The sequence below is a fragment of the Schistocerca piceifrons genome, chromosome 9 (assembly GCF_021461385.2).
Source record: "Schistocerca piceifrons isolate TAMUIC-IGC-003096 chromosome 9, iqSchPice1.1, whole genome shotgun sequence".
NCBI classification, from domain to species: domain Eukaryota; kingdom Metazoa; phylum Arthropoda; class Insecta; order Orthoptera; family Acrididae; genus Schistocerca; species Schistocerca piceifrons.
In genome coordinates this window covers 99,482,865-99,499,144 of record NC_060146.1, presented here as the reverse complement: position 1 = coordinate 99,499,144, position 16,280 = coordinate 99,482,865, and the positions used below count along the sequence as shown (strand labels likewise).

Sequence of the window (16,280 nt, the reverse complement as noted above, 5' to 3'; positions counted from 1 at the left end):
TAACGGGAATGTACAGTCGCAAGAAAACTGGGCCACGTGACAGTACCGAAAGGGAAGACTAGCGTGTTCGGAACATGGCTCTGGTTCACCGTAGTGCATTTCAGCAGCAATTTGAGCAGCGTTTGCCATCACAGTGACACAACCAACTGTTACAATTCGGTTACTTCAAGCACAGCTCCGAGATAGACACCCTCTAGCCTTCATTCCAATGGCTCCAAAGCACCACCGTTTGCGACTGCAGTGGGTCAAGCAAGAACTCATTGAAGGGCAGGGTGCAGGTCTGTTCTGTTTCCTGATGAAAGCTAGTTCTGCCTCTGTGCCAGTGATAGCCTTATGTTGGTTAGAAGGAGGCCAGTTGAGGACGGAGAACCAAGATGTCTGCGTGATAGACACCTCGAGTTATGGTGTGGGGTGCGATTTCGTACGACAGTTTGCTGTTGTGGTCTTCAGCCCTGAGACTGGTTTGATGCAGCTCTCCATGCTACTCTATCCTGTGCAAGCTTCTTCGACTCCCAGTACTTGGTTGGTTGGTATTGTCTTCAGTCCTGAGACTGGTTTGATGCAGCTCTCCATGCTACTCTATCCTGTGCAAGCTTATTCATCTCCCTTACAGCAACCTACATCCTTCTGAATCTGCTTAGTGTATTCATCTTTTGGTCTCCCTCTATGATTTTTACCCTCCACGCTGCCCTCCAACGCTAAATTTGTGATCCCTTGATGCCTCAGAACATGTCCTACCAACCGGTCCCTTCTTCTTGTCAAGTTGTGCCACAAACTCCTCTTCTCACCAATTCTATTCAATACCTCCTCATTAGTTATGTGATCTACCCATCTAATCTTCAGCATTCTTCTGTGGCACCACATTTCGAAAGCTTCTATTCTCTTCTTGTCCAAACTATTTATCGTCCATGTTTCACTTCCATATATGGCTACACTCCATACAAATACTTTCAGAAACGACTTCCTGACACTTAAATCTATACACGATGTTAACAAATTTCTCTTTTTCAGAAACGCTTTCCTTGCCATTGCCAATCTACATTTTATATCCTCTCTACTTCGACCATTATCAGTTATTTTACTCCCCAAATAGCAAAACTCCTTTACTACTTTAAGTGTCTCATTCCTAATATAATTCCCTCAGCATAACCCGACTTAATTCGACTACATTCCATTATCCTCGTTTTGCTTTTGTTGATGTTCATCTTATATCCTCCTTTCAAGACACTATCCATTCCGTTCAACTGCTCTTCCAAGTCCTTTGCTGTCTCTGACAGAATTACAATGTCATCGGCGAACCTCAAAGTTTTATTTCCTCTCCATGGATTTTAATACCTACTCCGAATTATTCTTTTGTTTCCTTTAAGCTTGCTCAATATACAGATTTAATAACATTGGGGAGAGGCTACTACCCTGTCTCAGTCTCTTCTCAACCGCTGCTTCCCTTTCATGTCCCTCGACTCTTATAACTGCCATCTGGTTTCTGTACAAATTGTAAATAGTCTTTCGCTCCCTGTATTTTACCCCTGCCACCTTTAGAATTTGAAAGAGAGTATTCCAGTCAACATTATCAAACCGACAGTAGGAGCGGTCAATGCATATCACAGGCACCACGACGGCAAATCGGCGTCAGTGTTGTGATTGGACATGTTTCGCTGCCATTCCTGGGGATGTCCTATAACAGGATAACACTAGCCCACGTACCGCTGTTGTAACCCAGCAGTCCCTACAGGGAGTGACATGTTGCGTTGGCCTGCTCGGTCGGCAGATCTGTCTCAAATCGAGCATATATGGGGCATCGTCAGACGACAACTCCCGCATCATCCGTAAACGTCATTAATTATTTCGAGCAGTTAGTTCATGAGCCCACGCGAATAGTAAACGGTTGTGAAAACACAGTTGACCTCTTAGCAACAAATAATCCTGAGTTAATAACGAGCATCAAAACCGATTCAGGGATTAGTCAACACACGGTTGTCGTAGAAAGATTGAAAACTGTAATCCCCAAATCCTCGAAAAATAAGCGAAAAATATACCTATTCAAAAAACCAGATAAAAATTCATTTGACGCCTCCCTTAGAGACAATCTCCACTCATTCCAAATTAATAATGTAAGTGTAGACCAGATGTCGCTTACATTCAAAGAAATCGTATCGGCAGCAATTGAGAGATTTATACCAAATAAATTAACGAAAGACGGAGCAGATCCTCCTTGGTACACAAAACGGGTTAGAACACTGTTGCCGGCCGGAGTGACCGAGTGGTTCTAGGCGCTACAGTCTGGAGCCGCGGGACCGCTACGGTCGCAGGTTCGAATCCTGCCTCGGGCATGGATGTCTGTGATGTCCTTAGGTTAGTTAGGTTTAACTAGTTCTAAGTTCTAGGGGACTGATGACCTTAGATGTTAAGTCCCATAGTGCTCAGAGCCATTTGAACCATTTGAAGAACACTGTTGCAGAAACAACGAAACAAACATGCCAAATTTAAACAAACGCAAAATCCTCAAGATTGGCGATCTTTTACAGAAGCTCGAAATTTAGCGCGGACTTCCATGCGAAATGCTTATAACAGTTTCCACAACGAAACTCTGTCTCGAAACCTTGCAGAAAATCCAAAGAGATTCTGGTCATATGTGGAGCATGCTAGCGGCAAGAAACAATCAATGCCTTCTTTGCGCAAGAGCAATGGAGATACTATCGAAGACAGTGCTGACAAAGCAGAGTTACTAAACACAGCCTTCCGAAATGCCTTCACAAAATAAGACGAAGTAAATATTCCAGAATTCGAATCGAGAACAGTTGCCAACATGAGTAACCTAGAAGTAAATATCCTCGGAGTAGCAAAGCAACTTACGGGGAGCCGGACGTACCTATGCTGCCCATGTAAAATCACTAAGTTTGAGGAACATTTATGAATAGACTACCAAATAGAAAAATTTAATTTTTTTTTACGTATAGAGTGGTTTAGTATTGCAGTTATGACAGAGGGATTTTGGAGTATATTTTCTAGTTTCCTTCAAATTATTTTTTTTATTAATGACCCAAACTTTTTTTCAAATAATTGCTTTATTATTAAACTGAAATGAAACTACTGAACATATTGCCAAATGGCTGTGTTACAATGTAAGTTTGACCACTAGGAGTGCTGTATAAAAATTTCATCTCTGTAGCTTGAGTGGATTTTGAGAAAATGTTCCTTATATTCGAAAAATTCTAATTTACGGGAAATGGCTATCAAAGTTTCTCAATACATTCTTGCACTATAGGATGGATTATCAGGCTCTTCTTCTTCATCCTCCAAAAGCTTCCTCTTCTGTCTTCTTTTCTGGCCTGTTGTTCCATCATACTTCATATGCCTTTCTCTTCTTTCTGCTCCTCTTATCCTTTCTCTGTCAATATTTCTTAGTGCTTGTACAGTGTTCACCCCAGCTGTAAATCCTAATGCCTTTAGAACTTCACACTTCACACTGTTCCCTTGGTTGTAGGTTGCTATTTCATCATAAATGCCAAAGTGCAGTGTTTTTATGCTTACAAACACCCTTTAAGAATCACTTTCCAAATCAAATTGTTTACGCTCTCATTAGGATTCTGCGTCTTTCCATGTAGACATTTGTGTAACAATTCTGGCTGTGCTAAGTCATGAAAAACTGGTTTTATTGTTCCCTCCTGATTCTTGTACATACTGCATATTACCCGCTTTACACAAGAAGTATAGGGCTAATACTACCAACAACAGGCGCAACACTGAACTAATTCGAAACGTTAAACAGCAAAGAGACGATGTAACGCGCTCTTATTCATTGTAGTATCGCAACTTGGTATTAGTGTTAATTTTCTTTTCCCTACGTTCTTCCTCATCTTATATACACGCTTATTAAAACGTGGCATCATAACCAGAACAAAAGTGTACGACAATATTAAATGGAGCAAGATGTTCGAAATTCTGAGGAAAATAGGAGTAAGCTGTAAGGAAATACGGGTAATATTTGTCACAGAAAACAATGTAGCCAACCCTTGCACACTCGCCGTATGCGTAACATAAGGCGCTGTATGCGTAACAGGCCGAGAAAATCCCAAGCAGTTCGCCAGGAAGTCACGGTAGGGTGTTGGACGCATTCAGCGGCCGCCGATTTCCTCTGCAGGCGTGGGAGAAAATGGTAATAACTCCACTTCTAGGGCGAGTAGAACAATAATTCAAAGTTTACATTAAAGAGGAATGTTCCAATTACTCATCGGTAGCAAAAAAAAAAATCGTAATATTTTGGATTTGACCACCTCCGGCTCCCCTTAAATCACTTAATGAAAGCAAGTCTTCGGGTCCAGACTGTTTAATAATTAGTTTCCTTCCCGAGTATGTTCATGCATTAACTCCATACTTAAGAACCATAAACAACCGTTCGATCGACGAAAGATCCTTACACAAAGACTGGAAAGTTGCACAGGCCACACCAATGTTTAAGAAAGATAGTAGGAGTAATCCACTAAATGACAGGCCCATATCGTTAACTTCGATATGCAGCAGGATTTTAGAATATATGTTGTGTTCGAACATTACGAATTACCTCGAAGAAAACGGTCTATTGACACACAGTCAACATGGGTTTGGAAAACATCGTTCCTCTGAAACATAACTATCTCTTTATTTATATCAAGTGTTGAGTCGTATTGACAAGGTATTTTAGATAGATTCCGTATTCCTGGATTTCCGGAAGGCTTTTGACACTACCACACAAGCTGCTTGTACTGAAATCGCGTGCTTATGGAATATCGTCTCAGTTATGTCACTGGATTTGTGATTTCCTTTCAGAGAGGTCACAGTTCGTAGTAATTGAGGGGAGGAACCCATAGAAAATGTTGTGGGGAAGACTAACCAAAGACTGCGTTTTATTGGCAGGACACTTGGAAAATGCAACAGATCTACTAAGGAGAGTGCCTACAATACGCGTGTGCGTCCTCTTTTAGAATACTGCTGTGCGGTGTGGGATCCTTACCAGATAGGACCGACGGAATACATCGAAAATGTTCAAAGAACAGCACGTTTTGTATTATCGCGAAATATGGGAGAGAGTGTCACAGAAATGATACAGGATTTGGGCTGGAAATCATTAAAATAAAAGCGTTTTTTCGTTGCGACGGAATCTTCTCACGAAATTCCCAACACCAACTTTCTCCTCTGAATGCGAAAATATTTTGTTGACACCAATCTACGTAGGAAGGAACGATCAACAAGATAAAATAAGGCAAATCAGAGCTCGTACGGAAAGATATAGGTTTTCATTCTTTCCGCGCGCTATACGAGATTGTAACAATAGAGAATCGTGAAGGTGGATCGATGAACCCTCTGCCAGGCACTTAAATGTGATTTGCAGAGTATCCATGTAGATGTTGATGAAGATGTAAGCTTCCTTGTGTTTGTAGCGCATTAATCTTTGTAGTATATATGTCTGACTAGTAAGATAAATGAAGATGTGAGAATGATACATGTTTTCCTGTTTGTTATTCTACGATACGTGAAATAAGTATGGAACTCTATCCCACAAACTGACGTCTGGCACCTCTACAACGTAATGCATGAACATCTTCATGCTTGTATTCAACAACCTGACTGTTACACCAGATCTAATCTACCAGCATTTCACATTTGCAATGGCTTATCTCGTGCTTACTTTAACCTATGATCTTGCAATGTTAATCACTTAAATATATTACCTAGACGAAGGTTTTCCCAAAATTTCATTAGTGTACATTAATTATTTTTTGGTGTGGCGATTTTTTTTCGGTGAATGTACAAGTGTGGTGTCTGTTCTGTCGGGCATCTCGGACAGAACAGCTGACAAACGTATATGTAGTAATCTCTGTGAGCATGGACGAATCATGGTAATGTCAGCGCAGATGCACACCTCGTCCGAACTTTAGTGGGATTCAGCCAAAATCTGCTAGGAAAGGGGTTGATGGACAGTGGACGCTACTAGCGAGTCAAAAGTTGAAAATTTGGATAGGGTGGGGAGTGTGTCCACATAGCCGATGGAGTTAAGGCGACCACTCGCATAAAGAGGGAAATCTGGGTTCGAGATCTGGTCTCGTAACAATTTTCACTTGTCATATGCGGCCAATGTCTTCGTCTCTCTTAAAATCTCAATCTTAATTGCTTTTTACTGCTCGAGTTATCACCACGTGTCCAAAAATACCGGTATTATCCAATCCTCCTCATTTTGTACCTTCTGTTATTTTCGCTTTCATATCTTCGTTATCATGTGATTTTCATTCCGTACATTTGCAATCTATCCTCATGTCTGGATTCGGTAATCTTGCAATCCATCATCAAGTCCGGACAGTGTTCTTTAAACAGAGATACTGTTTTATCTCCAAGTAGAACAGTCTGCTACGTTCCGCTTTGTCCCCCAGCTGCCGTCAGAGAGCTCTGGTGGTCTGCTGCCGGTGATGTTCATGGTCCACGGAGGAGGGCTGACCATTTTGTCGGGCAATGAGGACTTCGCTCGTCCCGACTTCCTCGTAGAGAAGGGCGTCGTCTATGTGTCCTTCAACTACCGCCTTGGAGTACTGGGTGAGTACATAAAAACGTCATCCAACTCATTCAAGTTGACGTGAGCTGGTGATATTGTCAAAATGAAGAACTATCGACGAAATTTCAATTTTAAAACATTCCTTGCATACTGATTGTTCCAAGAAATTTCGAGCGAACTGTTGGGTGTCAGTAATTTGCTGCCACGATCTTTCGGCTTAGGGTCTTGTGGCCACCTTCAGACTACTAAATCCTGAAATGTCCTATTTAAGATCATACACTCCTGGAAATTGAAATAAGAACACCGTGAATTCATTGTCCCAGGAAGGGGAAACTTTATTGACACATTCCTGGGGTCAGATACATCACATGATCACACTGACAGAACCACAGGCACATAGACACAGGCAACAGAGCATGCACAATGTCGGCACTAGTACAGTGTATATCCACCTTTCGCAGCAATGCAGGCTGCTATTCTCCCATGGAGACGATCGTAGAGATGCTGGATGTAGTCCTGTGGAACGGCTTGCCATGTCATTTCCACCTGGCGCCTCAGTTGGACCAGCGTTCGTGCTGGACGTGCAGACCGCGTGAGACGACGCTTCATCCAGTCCCAAACATGCTCAATGGGGGACAGATCCGGAGATCTTGCTGGCCAGGGTAGTTGACTTACACCTTCTAGAGCACGTTGGGTGGCACGGAATACATGCGGACGTGCATTGTCCTGTTGGAACAGCATGTTCCCTTGCCGGTCTAGGAATGGTAGAACGATGGGTTCGATGACGGTTTTGATGTACCGTGCACTATTCAGTGTCCCCTCGACGATCACCAGTGGTGTACGGCCAGTGTAGGAGATCGCTCCCCACACCATGATGCCGGGTGTTGGCCCTGTGTGCCTCGGTCGTATGCAGTCCTGATTGTGGCGCTCACCTGCACGGCGCCAAACACGCATACGACCATCATTGGCACCAAGGCAGAAGCGACTCTCATCGCTGAAGACGACACGTCTCCATTCGTCCCTCCATTCACGCCTGTCGCGACACCACTGGAGGCGGGCTGCACGATGTTGGGGCGTGAGCGGAAGACGGCCTAACGGTGTGCGGGACCGTAGCCCAGCTTCATGGAGACGGTTGCGAATGGTCCTCGCCGATACCCCAGGAGCAACGGTGTCCCTAATTTGCTGGGAAGTGGCGGTGCGGTCCCCTACGGCACTGCGTAGGATCCTACGGTCTTGGCGTGCATCCGTGCGTCGCTGCGGTCCGGTCCCAGGTCGACGGGCACGTGCACCTTCCGCCGACCACTGGCGATAACATCGATGTACTGTGGAGACCTCACGCCCCACGTGTTGAGCAATTCGGCGCTACGTCCACCCGGCCTCCCGCATGCCCACTATACGCCCTCGCTCAAAGTCCGTCAACTGCACATACGGTTCACGTCCACGCTGTCGCGGCATGCTACCAGTGTTAAAGACTGCGATGGAGCTCCGTATGCCACGGCAAACTGGCTGACACTGACGGCGGCGGTGCACAAATGCTGCGCAGCTAGCGCCATTCGACGGCCAACACCGCGGTTCCTGGTGTGTCCGCTGTGCCGTGCGTGTGATCATTGCTTGTACAGCCCTCTCGCAGTGTCCGGAGCAAGTATGGTGGGTCTGACACACCGGTGTCAATGTGTTCTTTTTTCCATTTCCAGGAGTGTACATTGTGCAGCCAGGAGTCACTGCAAATGGGTTTCTTGACTGTATGTGTTTTGCTGCAAATCTGTGTACTTCAAATGTTCAAATGTGGGTGAAATCTAAGGCCATCACTCCCTAATCTTACACCTTACTTAACCTAAATTATCCAAGGACAAACACACACTCCCATGCCCGAGGGAGGACTCGAGCCTCCACCCGGACCAGCCGCACAGTCCATGACTGTAGCGCCTTTAGACCGCTCGGTTAATCCCGCGCAAATCCGTGTACTGCTGAGAACGTTCACCACGGTGAAAACCCACCCCATCGATGCCAGAAACGCACGCTAAATCACGCAGGGCTAACAGGTAATTAGAGCTGTGGAAAGGGCCAAGGGAGTTGCGGTCGGATTCATTTCACAATTGCAATTTATTATCATTTCGTTCACAAATACACATTTCTAAGAATTAAATTTGCTTCGCGGCCGTGGTGAACATGAAATCAGCATGGGGAGCGGCTAAAGGCCGCCGGATTAAATGTGTGTGTGTGTGTGTGTGTGTGTGTGTGTGTGTGAAATCTTATGGGACTTAACTGCTAAGGTCATCAGTCCCTAAGCTTACACACTACTTAACCTAAATTATCCTAAGGACAAACACACACAGCCATGCCCGAGGGAGGGCTCGAACCTCCGCCGGGATCAGCCGCACAGTCCATGACTGCAGCGCCTTAGACCGACCGGCTAATCCCGCGCGGCCTGGATTAAATCTTCAAAATTCCAAATATACTATGATGATTACTGAAGGCAGAAGGCCACAATGTTTTAAGATGCTAGCAGGGCTTATGACCCACAAGGTGCACAGAAAGAGATACACAAACGCAGTAAGATGGCTGAAGGCCGCAAAGTTAAATTCTGCAAATTAAGGAAATATATATTGCAACAATCGGTAAAACAATACATTAAGTTTAAAATTTTCCTTTTTGCAACACCAACGCTGAAAGCCCCAAAATAGCTTGTAAAATCTTTCAGAGGAAATTACAATAACCTTTTAAAAGCAGAAGGCGATAATATTTGTAATTGAAGGAAAATCTGAGAACATGTTTCCAGGATTAAAGGCCCACAACTAACCTTGACAAATTAAAAATATAAAGTACAGTTAAACAACAACAACATTAACACAGCCAAAAGGATAGTTAACGGCACTCAAGAGTCTCCAGTGGATCGGTCTGCCTTCCTTCACTTAGGCGAGACAGGTGGTGAGTCCAACTACACTTAATTCGTGCCAACCCAACCAAGGGACAGTCACGGACCGACCAACCAACCGCTTGCTTGCCACGACGGTGTACACGAGAATTCAAGGCCCCAAAACGTTACTGGTATTGCTATTCCCAAACAAACGTGTATGTGAACTGAGCTGCCAAAACCACACACCATGTTGGGCACCAACAACAGGTGAAAAGACACTGCCTAAAAATTACGTTAGCGGCCAGGGCAGGTAACCAGAACACTAACGGCCACAAGGCAGAAAATTCCGCTGATGACTATGGGTAAATTAATTTGATCAAATCCACCTGACGGCGGCTACCTCGAACCCTTCACTCGTTGGTGCTCACAGGAAACCTTCACAACAACAACGCCGGAACCAACAACGATATGCTGAAAACCACTTAACCTTCACGTCCTGCGTCGGTGATCGACGATGCTCGTACCGATCAAGACAGCTCCAGACAGACTCCGACACTGCACAGAGACCGGCAGCGGCCCAGTCGACTATGCCGCACGGAGATGTCCTCGGACCAACAGACCGACCAACAATCCACCAAAAGGCATAAGTGATGCGTGGCGGCAACGGTCGGGCTGGCGATGTCCACGCAGGGCTCACTGTTGATGCAAGCTGGCGACAGGCTGGCCCGGGCTGCGCTCGAGACGCCTTGCAACTGACTGCCAGGGCCCAACTCACGATTCGAACTGCACCGTGAACTCTCGCACGTTCCGCCTGGTGCCACTACAGATGACAACCGCGAAGTCATAGCAGCCGAGCAAAGATCCTATCAGAGGGGATATATCGATACGCGCTACTATCGCCGATGACGGTCAGGGAAAACAGCAATTCAGTAACGCCAGTAATTTAAATCATCGTGGTATAAAAATACCAAATGGTGGGAGAGCGAGCCATGCACGGCTCAAGATCGATCATCTTGATACAGCAGAATCCCAGAAGGACACCGGCTGCTCAGAGCTCCAGGTTTTTCTACGACACGATTCCATACATTATCAAACTTCAAAGCAGCATCCTAATTACCATCAGATGGTAGTGTTTCCACTTATTCCTTGGCAATGGAGCTCCAAAAGTTTGAAGTATTTACCGCAGGTATTGCGCGATTGTATTTCATCGCATTACGAGCAGAAATGCAGTGATTTAGAGGGCTGAGAGGAGACGTCTCTGTCCGAAGTCGGGATAGCTGTTGGGGACCTTTGAAGCGTCACTTATCCGCAATGTTTACAAGTTGTCATTCTTTCGCTCCAGCCTCGGCTGTTTCTCATTCCCCTCCATGTTGGATTCTGGCTGATATTCGTTGAGTCAGCTCAGTGGTTGCACTCCCAGGAGATGGTGTCAGCGATTCTGGAGCCGCGGTGGGTTGCCGGCGAGCAGTGGCGGCCATTGCCAGCGTGAAATGATCTCGCACTGGCTTCGGGAGTATCCTCGACCCCACTCCAAATTCTACGATTACCCTTGATGACCCACCCACAATGTACCTGGTGTCAGTAGTGGTGTGATCGGTTGATCTCCTCCCTGCCATTGGTAGGTTTCAGCACCCAAAGGCTCCTGAGTACTGAACAAGGACGTCTACTCCAAGAAGCACTTTTGCTGGCAGCAGTGTGGAAACAGTGCTGGAGAATCTAGGACTGTAATCATGGAATCAAGTTCTTTTATTGTGAATACCATCGATCCCACGATCAACACATGATCCGAATGGAGAGCTTTGGTAAACAGAGCTTACATGAGGCTATGACACAAGGCTTAGCTCATAATGAACACATGGGTCCGCCGGCCGGAGTGGCCGAGCGGTTCTTGGCACTACAGCCTGGAACCACGCGACCGCTACGATCGCAGTTTCGAATCCTGCCTCGGGCATGGATGTGTGTGATGTCCTTTGGTTAGTTAGGTTTAAGTAGTTCTAAGTTCTAGGGGACTGATGACCACAGCAGTTAAGTGCCATAGTGCTCAGAGCGTTTTGAACACATGCGTCCTCCTTGTTCTGCTTTATTTATTTAGCTGTTCCTCGTTATGTGCTCTTGTCAAAGAGATAGAGTTTCTTGTAACATGTCTTACGAACTAACGAATACACTTGTCTCACTTCATTTGGTTTTTGTCACAGCCTCCTTTCTGCCAAACGTGTATCCCCTCTTAGACTGTGTCATAATGTCTCTATAACCTGACCCACTGGCGAGTTTTAATATTTTTTTCTAATTTCTACCTCTCGCTATTCTGTGCAGTAACAGCACTCTCTCGTGATGGATTTGCTGGGTTGGAGGAGGCGAGTATGGTGTTGGTCACATAAAATGTGTTAATGAAAAGTGCAGATAGTTTGCCTTGTATAAGACCTGCTGCACTCACACCACAATTTTACGAATACCTGCCTTATGAACCTGTAACTCTTCTTTGACTGATTTTTGGTGGTGGATGGAACATCACTCCAATCTTACATTTTCGAAGTATTCTGCCTACTTACCCTGAAATATTTCGTCTTGAAGGCCAGCTGTTCAGACGACTGTAGTGCTCTAAATCAGGTGAGATGAACATCCACTTTCCTGGAAAACAAGTGCCACTATTAGCCCTGTAAATACGTGTGTATGCGAGCAGGCTTTCGAAATACCGAATGACCAAGTGTACCATTGCTCTTACGTGCACTAAGACGGTTGAAAACTGCAGACAACCTTCTATAATTTTGTTTTTTCATGTATGGAGTTCAGACGTAGGAGACACTCTGGTAGACAGTCCAAATAAATGAAGCCAAACTGTAAATGTGTCGTCAACATACCACCAAAATATTGTTGTTGCTGAGAGAAGTGTTCGCTCTTCAAAATTTTCCATGAAACTGTTCGCCACCAGGTGTGACAAAGAACTCCTCACGACCGTCAGATCGTTTGAAAGAAGTTGTTGTTAAATAAAAAGTAAGTTGATGAGCGAGTGAACTCGAACAGTGCTGTCATGTCAGTCTGAAACATGTTACCGGCGACCTACAGCGAGTCCACTAGAGGGTCTTCTGTAAAAAATATGCAAGACAGTAATATTTCAAGACGTCCAAAACGATCTGCATTGAGATATCTTGGCAGCCGGCTTCGACATAACCTCAGTTCGCCCGAAATTTTATGAAACGATACGGTCGAGGTTTTAAGCAGCTGTGGTGATTTTTGTGTGTGGCGCTGCAGGCTTCCTGAGCACCGGGGACCGTGTGGTACCGGGGAACATGGGCTTCAAGGACCAGGTGATGGCGCTGCGCTGGGTCAAGGACAACATCGCCAGCTTCGGTGGCGACCCCAACAACGTCACCATCTTCGGAGTCAGCGCAGGAGGGTGGTCCTGCCACTCTCTGGTCTTGTCGCCGTTGACAAAGGGTACGTAAATAGTTGTAACTTGACTTAGTAGTAATTTTTCTGGTAAAAGAATCTCTGTTTAGGAAAATGTTGTTGTTGTGGTCTTCAGTCCAGAGACTGGTTTGATGCAGCTCTCCATGCTACTCTATCCTGAGCAAACTTCTTCATCTCCCAGTACCTATTGCAACCTATATCCTTCTGAATCTAGTGTATTCATCTCTTGGTCTCCCTCTACGATTTTTACCCTCCGCGCTGCCCTCCAATACTAAATTGGTGATCCCTTGATGCCACAGAATGTGTCCTACCAACCTTCCCTTCTTCTAGTCAAGTTGTGCCACAAATTTTTCTTCTCCTTAATTTTAGTCAATGCCTCCTCATTAGTTATGTGATCTACCCATCTAATCTTCAGCATTCTTCTGTAGCATCACATTTCGAAAGCTTCTATTCTCTTTTTGTCTAAACCAGTTATTCTCCATGTTCCACTTCTATACATGGCTACACTCCATACAAATACTTTCAGAAACGACTTCCTGACACTTAAATCTATACTCGATGTTAACAAATTTCTCTTCTTCAGAAACGCTTTCCTTGCCACTGCCAGTCTACATTTTATATCCTCTCTACTTCGACCATGATCAGTTATTTTGCTCCCCAAATAGCAAAACTCATCTACTACTTTAAGCGTCTCATTTCCTTATCTAATACCGTAAGCATCACCCGACTTAATTCGACTACATCCCATTATCCTCGTTTTGCTTTTGTTGATGTTGATCTTGTATTTTCCTTTCAAGACACTGTCCATTCCGTTCAGCTGTTCTTCCAGGTCCTTTGCTGTCTCTGACAGAATTACAATGTCATCGGCGAACCTCAGAATTTTTATTTCTTCTCCATGGATTTTAATTCCTACTCCGAATTTTTCTTTTGTTTCCTTTATTGCTTGTTCAATATACAGATTGAATAACATCGAGGATAGGCTACAACCCTGTCTCACTCCCTTCCCAACCACTGCTTCCCTTTCGTGCCCCTCGACTCTTATAACTGCCATCTGGTTTCTGTACAAATTGAAAATAGCCTTTCGCTCCCTGTATTTTACCCCTGCCACCTTCAGAATTTGAAAGAGAGTATTCCAGTCAACATTGTCAAAAGCTTCCTCCAAGTCTACAAATGCTAGAAACGTAGGTTTGCTTTTCCTTAATCTATTTTCTATGATAATCCTTAGTGTCAGTATTGCCTCACGTATTCCAACATTTCTACGGAATCCAAACTGATCTTCCCTGAGGTCGGCTTCTAACAGTTTTTCCACTCGTCTGTAAACAATTCGTGTTTAAGAAAATACCATGCTCAACGAAAAATTGTTTGTAGAAATGTGATGTGCTTGTCCCACACTTTGAATGAAAAAGATATCATAGTAGGCCAGTCATTCGATTCTTATTTTAGTGCAAGCACTGATTTTTACGCTGGCCGGGGTGGACCAGCGCTTCTAGGCGCTACAGTCTGGAACCGCGCGACCGCTATGGTCTCAGGTTCGAAACCTGCCTCGGGCATGGATGTATGTGATGTCCTTAGGTTAGTTAAGCTTAAGTAGTTCTAAGTTCTAGGGGACTGGTGACCTCAGAAGTTAAGTCCCATGGTGCTCAGAGCCATTTGAACAATTTGAACTGATTTTTAAAGCAGCAAGTGTATTGTGCGAGAATGCTGCAGTATATCGTAGTTCCTAGTTACTTAGTGGCACTAAGCACTCAGTGCCCAAACTACAAAAGATTTGTTGCTGCCTGTTCTCGTAAATAGGAAGCAATGTTCAATAGACGCTTATTTATCCTAGACTTCCATGGATCTGATGACGAATTTGAACTGAAACAGAGGGTAAATAATGCATGGGTATAACAGTGAGAAGAAACACGATGACAGAGAACCTCCGAATGGTACATACAACTTGCTTCCCTCACAAGAGTGGAATTCATGGATTGGACACAAGGCAGTCGATAACTGATGTGAGTAGCAACGTCTGCTACAGAAACTTTTCCAGTCACCCACAAATAATAGATATTAGAGACTCGAAATTTTTTCATGTGGCTCAACGTCCGAAATTGGCTGTAGATGATGAGCCGAAAGCTATGACCACTGTTCACTGCAAGATTCAGTGGCGCCTGTTGGTATTGTGGACATGAGCGCTGTAATTGGAGAAAATCTGCGATCGGTATAAAATGCTAAAAATAAAATAAAACCGTTTCGATAGCGTGTTCTGATTTTTATTCGTTAGCAACCGGTTTCGGCCCTTTCCTCAGACCACCTTCAGGCTGTTCTCCGCTACAATGCCTTAATAATACATCTTCAGTATAGAGGGATGAAAATATGGCTAATCAACGTCATAAAATATAAGATTCGATAATTAGAAAGTACGATGCTATGGACGGTTCTGACGGTGGACGGAGCGAAATCCGTACAAGTAGGGATGTCACTGCTGAATAACGCAGCTCTAGTCGAGATTATGTACTAGGGGTGTCCAGAAGTTCCGATCGGTCGCGACATGGAAACGACTATGATAATCCGATAAAGCTTTCCATAGATGTATTGGGCAGTGTCTCTAGTATGACCCTAGATAGCATCACGTCACTCTTCTAATTTCTGAGGTCACAGTGAGCGCGTAAAGATGTCTAGAAAATAATGTCTCCCGCCAAGTAGGACCTGGTGAGAAATTTCACCTCAAGCTATGCAGCCAACATTACATAACTGTCGTGCGTTTTCTTCTTCAAGACAATTCTCAGCCGCATTCTGTAGTGGCAATGGAGATGCTCCTGCATCGTTCTCAATTTGAAATGTTTGATTACCCGCAATACAGCCCGTAATTGACTCCCTCTGAGTTTCTTCTCTGCTCACATGAACCGCTGGCTATGAAGACATTTTGCACAGAAAACGAGCTGTAGGCCAGCGTAGAGAATTGGCGGAATGCACTGGAGGCAGTCTTCTGTGATGAGGGTATTGGAAAGTTGCTACAACGCTACGACGAATGTCTAAGTCTGAATGGCGACTACGTAGAGAAGTAGCTGGAAAGTATAGCTAACTGTTACAAATAAAACAATTCTGATTTTCACTGTGGTTTCCATTTCGCGATCAATCGGAACTTACTTTCTGGACAGCCCTCGTACTACACTGAAGCACCAAAGAAACTGGTATACGCATACGTATTCAAATACAGAGATATGTAAACAGGCAGAAAACGGCGCTACAGTCGGCAACGCCTCTATAAGACAACAAGGTCTGGCGCAGTAGATCGGTTACTGCTGCTACATTGGCAGGTTACCAAGATTTAAGTGAGTCTGAAAGTGGTGTTAGAGCACGAGCGATGGGACACACACAGCGTATCCGATCCTCCCGTACGATCATTTCACGAGTGTACCGTGAATATCAGAAATCCGGTAAAACGTCAAATCTCCGACATCGCTGAGGCCTGAAAAAGATTCTGCAAGAACGGGACCAACGACAACT

At 44.7% G+C, this 16,280-nt stretch overlaps 1 protein-coding gene across 1 annotated transcript in view; it reads left to right on the top strand.

The window, feature by feature from the left end:
- The window catches only part of LOC124717134 (esterase FE4-like), a 91,434-nt gene that overhangs the window by 16,436 nt on the left and 58,718 nt on the right, over positions 1–16,280 (top strand). The window contains exons 3-4 of the mRNA XM_047243873.1: positions 6,405–6,564; positions 12,630–12,815. Coding sequence (XP_047099829.1) covers positions 6,405–6,564; positions 12,630–12,815 — 346 coding nt within the window. The remainder of the gene's footprint in view (positions 1–6,404; positions 6,565–12,629; positions 12,816–16,280) is intronic.